Genomic DNA, 7,714 nt, shown 5'->3' with positions numbered 1-7,714 from the left:
TTTTTGCTCCAAAAGACACATTAGGGCATATTTGCAGGGGATGTCTTAGTTTTTCATGTACAACAGTCTACATTTATTCAATTACAGTCATGTCATCTTCTTCTGGAACATCATCATAACGCACGAAATGCTTCCATCTGGCTGACGATCTTAACTGGGGCTTATTTTGGGGGTAGGTCTTATTTTCGGAGAAACACGGTAGGAGCACTGACCATGGAACCTGACACACCTGGATAGGTCTCTCAAACTCTCAAACTCCCAGTTTCCTCATTTCAAAGGGAAAACAATAATATGTACTTTCCTCGGTCTTTAGGAGGGTTAATGAAAATATTGATGCATATGTCTCGCACAAATCTGACACTCTTCTTTGTGGAGAATGAATGGTCGCCATGTTATCTGATCAGGGGGCATAGCAACACCTGAATCCTGTGTTCCGCTGACTGTACACTCCATAGCATTTCTCAAGAGAAATACCAAAAAGATCAGGCAGGTGAACACTGTTATGTTTAGGCCTTGGTCCCCAAACTCAGTGTGCACCACTCGCTCTGGTGAACTTTGAAGGACCACGTGGACCCAGAAGAAGCTTTGGACTAGGAACCCAGTGAGGCCTTGACCCTCCATCTCTCTTAGGTTCCGGTTGACTTTCAAAGGGATGGGTGACAATCTGGGGAGGAAGCCTCGGCCATGGCCCCATCTAACTCCTGTAAGGTGTGGTCAAAAATAAAGCTACAATCCCATAGAAAACTAGAGCTGAATCAGCGTTTTTGGCCCAGATCCATGTGGGACTGTTGTCCATGTGGGTGTAGCCACGAGCTAAATGCTTGTAGGCAGCAATAGGGGTGACTGTGTTCTCTCTCTTCCCATCCGCTCCTGTACACACACTTGGAGGGCTCCCCTTGCTGGGCTTACGGTGTCTCTCCCCAACCAGAGATCTGAGAGAAAGACAACATTTATGCCACTTTATTCACAACGCTACTTTTTTACAAATTATGTGCAACTTGGCGGAAGAAATTCACACCATTTACAGAGAGATATTAAATGGGTCACAGAGTCAGAATTCTACTTCTTAAGTATTGTCAATCCTTCTGGCCCAGTGGATTTAAATCTTCTTCTGTCCAGTTTCTTCTTCAATCAGATTTTCCTGAAAAATATGTGAGTAACAAATATATCAAGGTTGATTTTACTAACTGAATTTCCTGATGTTTTGGATATGTTAATTTCTAAAATATCAGTCTAGAAAGAATAGATCCATTTGCTTTTGTGCACTAGACAGTACCAAAGAGATACACAATCATGTCTTTTAAAGTTGTTTATAACAAACATAAAATCTACATTAATCATTTAAGTATAGGATACGAGGAAGGAGGTGCAAGAAAGGTCTGATCTCTCAGTTTGCTATTAACCTAGGTTTTGCCTCGATTCCTTCTTTCTGAAGTTATGTTTGGGAAATTTCTACTGCTTGCTATTACTTTTATCATGCAGTAAGCAGGATTGGAAAAAGAAAGGAAATAAAGATGTCTGCTTTTTTTTCTTTGTCCTACGGGTATCAACGTTCAAGTCACTGGAGAAAATGAGAATTATAGCTGATCTTCAGATATGATTTATTCAGGCTTTCCCTGCTCCTGGACATGCCAGAATTAACTGCAATGCTGTCTAACTTCCACAAATAAGTGGGCCGTGGAGCTCAGAGAATGCCAACATTGAACTCAAGATTCAGTTAACATACTCAGTTCTCTTTATACTTTTTTAAAAAATCAAAAGCTTACATTGGATTACTAGATTTCCAGTTTTGGTTTTAATTTGGAGATCGTTATAGTCCAATCTGAAAACTGGAAATCAAATATGTGACTCTGAATTACATATTTACTAGTTTGAAATGTTTTATTCCAAAGGGAAAATGAAAATAACCTAGAGCACCGTTTTTGATTTCTACATTTCCCAGGGAAAACCATGTCATATCAAGAACAACTGAAGAATCGGTGGAGAGGTATGGATTACCTAGAGAAGAAATGGGGCGTTGATGAACCTTCTTGAAGAACTGACAAGGAGCAGTGGGAAGAAAAGTTTTGTCTGTCGTCCCAAAGGCGAGAACCAACATGAGCAGATAAAGGTTACAGGGTGAATTCAATTCGTTAGTGCTGTCTAACCACTAGGGGGTGTTGTGCGATAGTGAAGGATTCACCACAGGAAGAATAAGGCGGTCAGGAAGGGAGGCTTCCAGTGGCTGAGAGGTGGTTGCCCTAAGCAGACACCTGACACCCTAAGAGGAGGTACCCAAGGGCCATTCCATCTCTAAAGCTCCATGTTATCACTGTAACTCACCAGAGCTCCTTTCAGGTCCCTGAGGGCAGAGTGTGGCTGGTGAATGGTACATTCGAAGCGCTGAGGTTCTTCTAGTTGATCAACCTCTTGGGCTATCTGAAGAAAAACAATATGATTTTTGGAGATGGAGATGAAATAAAATGGTATTTTTCATTTCCATCAAAAATCATCTGTAGAACACGAAGTCAAGGTGGATGTGGGACTGAGAAAGCTGCAGGAATGGGATGGCGATTTTAAGGACATAAATCCACCGTCAGCCATGTTTACTGATTGGTATAGGGTTCTGGAGGTAATGGTGATAGTAAGGACAGATGATATTTTCTCTCTAGTGATGATGAGAATGAAGTACTTCTAACCTCATGAGGGGACAGTATACAAAAAATACAAGAGCTTATAATTATGAATAGTGTTGATTTTTATTTTCTAGTTTCCCTGAAAATAAGGCCTAGCTGGACAATCAGCTCTAATGGGTCTTTTGGAACAAAAATTAATATAAGACCTCTTATTTTACTATAATATAAGACCGGGTCTTATACGATATGATATAATATAATACAATATAATATAATACCGAGTCTTATATTAATTTTTGCTCCAAAAGACCCATTAGAGCTGATTGTCCGGCTAGGTGTTATTTTCGGGGAAACAGAGTAAGTATGTCATAGTTAAATGAGAGTTGCTTCACATATAATCTGTGGATAATCTGTGGAAAGGAGACTTCAAATTCTGGGGCTTCTTATTTCATACTAAATAATTTTTATTATTTCTCCAAAAGGAGAGATTTCATTCCAATGAAAACTAAATGGTTTTAGGTTTCTCTAGCTAAGTTTCCCATTGTTGGGCCTATATTAAGTGTTCCAGCCCATATTCACTCACTCTTTAGGGCCTGGTTTGTTTCCCAGCAACTTAAAAAACCAATAACAGAAACAGGCTTTTATTAATCCACTAACATTTTTTTGGATTGACCAGCTAACATATACGGCCTCTCTCATGTAATCCTTATATCATCCCAAGAAGTTGCATTTTCCAGATAAAAAAACCAAGTACCTCTGTTAGTGCTAGTACTAGTACTGAAATCTAATTTATATGAAGTCAAATCCAGCGTATTTTCCAGTATTTATTTTGTGTCCTTGGGCTTGCTAACTCCTCTACTCTAGTGACCTCCAACTTCTTTGCTATATATAAAAGAAATTAGAGAGCATGCACCCTTGATAAGGACACTTATAAGTTATAAAATTTACCGCTGACCTCTCATATCATAGATATTTTTAAAAGATAAAAAGAAAAAAAAGCAGAAAGTCTCAGGTTTTCCATCCAAATCCTAGAGTCATCTTGCTCTAGAGACCCTGGCTCCAACGCATGGCTTCTAATTCCTTTGGCAATTCTATATGCTCAGAGTACAAGTCACTGTTTTGCACTTGTTGCTGAATTCTCTTGAAATCGTTCCTCTTCTTTGCCTCATTAATCCCTAGCTGAACTGAAAGCAGGAATTTACTTCCTAAGTGTCTTAACACCCCCGGAATCCCTAGGGTGAGGCCTACAGTAGCACTATTGGGATGTACACAGACTATTAGGATAGATACATTGAACCAAATAAGCCACGTCTTATTTTGAAGCTGAGAGAGACTTACCTCTTTGAAAGAGTCAACCAAATTTTCTGCATTTCTCTTTCCTCCAGGGCGCAATCCATAGGACCAGTGCTGGCTGGAGCAGCCCACCACACATAACGCCAGCAGAATAAGTCCAGCTAAAAGTTTTGGAATTGGCTGCATTCTAAGGAATATCAATGAACAATCAACATAGACTCAGACGGGGTTATGCAAAAGGTAAAGACCTCTGATGAAAGGCCTGACATTTGTGCCACGAATGCTATAGAAGATGGAGGTAGGTGTCACCTACAGTTTTCACACACAGACATAGAAATATACCACCCACTTGCTTGCTTTGAATTTCGTAGCCATTGGGGACAAAAACAGTACTTTAAAACTCACATGTTTAGTACTTTTGGAACTAAAAGTATTCTATTTTTCATTATTTCGTGATCTAAACTCCATGATTGCTCCCGGATGAAGTTCATCTTTTTGTCTTAACATTGTCCCCTCTGTGATTGGTTTTCAATTGTACCATTCCTGAGATAAAGGGAATTGGGCCAGCGCTCTGCTAAGTAGCTCCTACTAAGAATTTCTGGCTGAGAGAAAGTTGCTTGACATTAAATGGCCACACTGTGGTACTAATGTGGGACATTTTGCTGAGTATCTGTCCTCTCATCTTCCACTCATTAGTGCTGGCTGGACCATCGGTAAGAAGGAGAGAGAACTCAACACTTTTCAAATCACTTAGGCCCAGACCAGATGCCTCTCTAGCCAAGGCAGCCTCCAGTTATCTAATGACATGTGGAATTCTCACAGAGAGCCTACAAATTAATTTGCATTTGATGGGAAGAGGCTAAAGACAAAATCAAATACTGGTGGATGAGTTGTTGCAGTTCCCCAAAGGCTGGATCTCTGTGGCCAGGGGTATCTAGGACAGTGAAGATCAAGATCTCGTTAGACACCCTCATACCTGGACAGCCCTCAGGGTGTAAAATGCCCTACAGACAGACAATAGTATACAATCTAGAAAACAAGTGCTAGAAATACAAAGCATTTTACCTGTTGGAGAGCAAAGAGCCAAGAGAATGCCACGCTTCCTTTCGAGTCTGTTGAACGCTGTGCATTTTCATTTTCCTTGATTCCTTTTTATATGAAACTTTTCTAGGACACTGCAATCTTTCCCGCTGGTAAATTGTACTGCATGTGGACTATTCTTTTCATAGTAATTTTTAAAATCCTCACATAAAGCCCTTTAATGGTGTATGTAATTAGAACACCCACTGGCCTATCTGTTAAATTTACTTAAATCTTGGCCATTAAAACATCTGCTAAGACTTTTATAGCTAAGGCCACAATGCAAAGAGATTAAAATCTAGCTGGATTGGCTTCCCTTGAGGAAACTGGCAGGCCGATCAAGAGTTCAAGGAAAATAGCTGTCTTAGATTAAGTGATGTTAAAAGCACACATAAAAACTTTCACAAAGGAGGCCATGTAGTAATTGTAGAGTCAGGATGCCTGGGAGCTGGTCTCAGCTCTTAGACTCCTCATTTGTAGAAGGTGCTAATATGTAAATAATAACTAGGGATTATTGGCACTAAACCAAGACAATAGAGGATCCTAAGATTATCATGTGAGTTTGAAAATTCCCATCTCAAACCCACCAGGCTCTGTCCTTGACTTATCTTGAAAAAGTCTTCTATAGCTTTGAAAAGGTAAGGAGAAACATTATAGTTAGAATACACTAAACACAAGGCCATCTAGAGCCGACTTAGGGCAACAGTTGGACTCATTTTAGTCGATGCTTATTGAGTTAAAATATGCAAATCATTGTACTAAAGGCAGTGGGGGCCCAAAGACAAATAATAGTTATCTGGCATGTAAATAAGACCAACCTCACTCATTATGAACAGTCCTGCAAAGTGGATATCATTATCCAAATTTTGTAGACATGTTCCAACCCAGCAGCGAGCGCTTGGATATGTTACTTACACAGTACAATTGCCCTGTTTCCCTGAAAATAAGACCCAGCCGGACCATCAGCTCTAATATGTCTTTTGGAGCAAAAATTAATATAAGACCCGGTATTATATTATAAGACCCAGTATATTCTATTATTATATATTATGTGATAATATATTATAGATTATTATATATTATATTATATTATATTATATTATATTATATTATATTATATTATATTATGTTATACCTGGTCTTATAGTATAGTAAAATAAGACCGGGTCTTATATCAATTTTTGCTCCAAAAGACACATTAGAGCTCATGGTCCAGCTAGGTCTTATTTTCGGGGAAACACGGTATTTAAAAGAGAGGGAACCATTCATCTTTATTACATTTATTTGAATACCTAATTGTTTTTCCCTAGTTTAACACTGGGCAGTATCTCATGATTAAGTCAAGGATTCCATCTTATTTAAACATGTTAATAAATTTGTAGCATTTAGTCAGCATTCCATAAGTGTAGCTATGAATGAATGTTAAGTATAGAATGAATGAATGGAAAGTAAGGATCTTTTAACCAGATTAAGCCCAATACTTCCTCTATTTCTGCATTAAACATATGTTTAATCTGAAATAGAATTAAAACTTCATGTACAATTGGCTGTATTATGTTAGATAAGTACTAAAATGGTAAAAACAATTGGATGTTTGGTTATTTTAGAGCTGGATGGCAGTTTCTCCTGAGGTAGGATGCGAAACCAATCAGTCATTGCCCAGTGTCCTCTGGAAGTGACGTTTGCAAGAATTTCAGAGTAAAGAGCAATGGTGTCTTGCCCAAATAAATTCCCTTGCTTTTCCCAGCCATTTCTCTGGAGGGTGTCAGATCTTCTTAACAGGATAGAGAAAGGGGTAAACTTTAAAGTGTAACTGCAACTAGAAGGGAATGGAAACATAAAACCTTCGTTTATGTTTAAATTATTTTAAATTATTTAAATTATTTAATTTACACACTTCGAATAATTTAAGTGCCATTTTGACATGAAGAAGTGGAATTTCATCTTGCTATAATAGAAAGGTAGTGAGAGGCAGTTTTTAAACGAAAATTCATGATATTTTAATAGCGTCCATTTAAATTGGCCAATGGATTTCCTGTTTGATGAAAGAGATACGCTTCTAACACTGTTGCTGAAGTAGATGTGGTCTTTGATGAGGGCTAATGAATTCAGAGTTAAGACTTGGGACCCTTATTGTCAGGTTAACAATCACTGAGCTCTGGTTAAGCATCACTAGATTTCTTGTGAGTTATTTCTCTCAGTTGGTATTAAATTTTTGAGTGCTTTCAAATTTTTGGATGAATACAGCCACATGACCTATGAATTCATTCGGTGTGCTCTAAGCCCTCTAAGTCTGCATTAGTGTTGTAGGTCACATAGATTCGAAGCGCAAGGGCCACATTTGTTTCATTTTCTACAGCACCAAATGGGGTATCAGATATACAGTGGACAAAATTTTGATGTTTGGTGACAAACTCTGAATCTTTCCATAGTTCCAAGGATAGATCAATTTACCATGAAGCTGAATTGTTTAAATAATTAGGTTTTAGTTATCCAATTTTTTCTAAATTTAAAAGTTTCCTAAATTGTAAAGTATGGCTTTAGAGGGGAAATGGAAATGCCTTCATTTTCAGCATGAAAAGGAACACCTTAAAAATTTTTAAATGCAACAGTAATGATTTAGTGATCTTGCTGAATGACAGACATAAACCTCTTTTTTCTCCCCTAATGTGCAATCTCAGCAGGAAGAATTTGCAAAGTCCTGCTGACATATTTAACGTTGTGAA

At 38.2% G+C, this 7,714-nt stretch overlaps 1 protein-coding gene across 1 annotated transcript; it reads right to left on the bottom strand.

Annotated features, from left to right (window-relative positions):
- Nucleotides 1-1,015: 1,015 nt before the first annotated feature.
- GNRH1 (gonadotropin releasing hormone 1) lies at nt 1,016-4,100 on the bottom strand. Its single transcript, XM_033135299.1, has 3 exons — nt 3,954-4,100; nt 2,323-2,418; nt 1,016-1,141 (listed from the first exon to the last, which is right to left on the bottom strand). Exons 1-3 carry the CDS (start codon nt 4,092-4,094, stop codon nt 1,100-1,102), a joined length of 279 nt encoding a protein of 92 aa, XP_032991190.1. The 5' UTR covers nt 4,095-4,100; the 3' UTR covers nt 1,016-1,099.
- Between the last annotated feature and the right edge of the window lie 3,614 nt (nt 4,101-7,714).

The sequence above is a fragment of the Rhinolophus ferrumequinum genome, chromosome 18 (assembly GCF_004115265.2).
Source record: "Rhinolophus ferrumequinum isolate MPI-CBG mRhiFer1 chromosome 18, mRhiFer1_v1.p, whole genome shotgun sequence".
NCBI classification, from domain to species: Eukaryota; Metazoa; Chordata; class Mammalia; order Chiroptera; family Rhinolophidae; genus Rhinolophus; species Rhinolophus ferrumequinum.
The sequence above is the reverse complement of the archived record's forward strand: the minus strand, read 5'-3'. Positions and strand labels throughout refer to the sequence as shown.

Coding starts and splice junctions, on each gene's coding strand:
- GNRH1 (XM_033135299.1), bottom strand. CDS start 4,094: ATGCAGCCAATTCCAAAACTTTTAGCTGGACTTATTCTGCTGGCGTTA. Junction 2,419..3,953: donor TGGTTGACTCTTTCAAAGAG/GTAAGTCTCTCT, acceptor GTTTTTCTTCAG/ATAGCCCAAGAGGTTGATCA. Junction 1,142..2,322: donor GGGACCTGAAAGGAGCTCTG/GTGAGTTACAGT, acceptor CATATTTTTCAG/GAAAATCTGATTGAAGAAGA.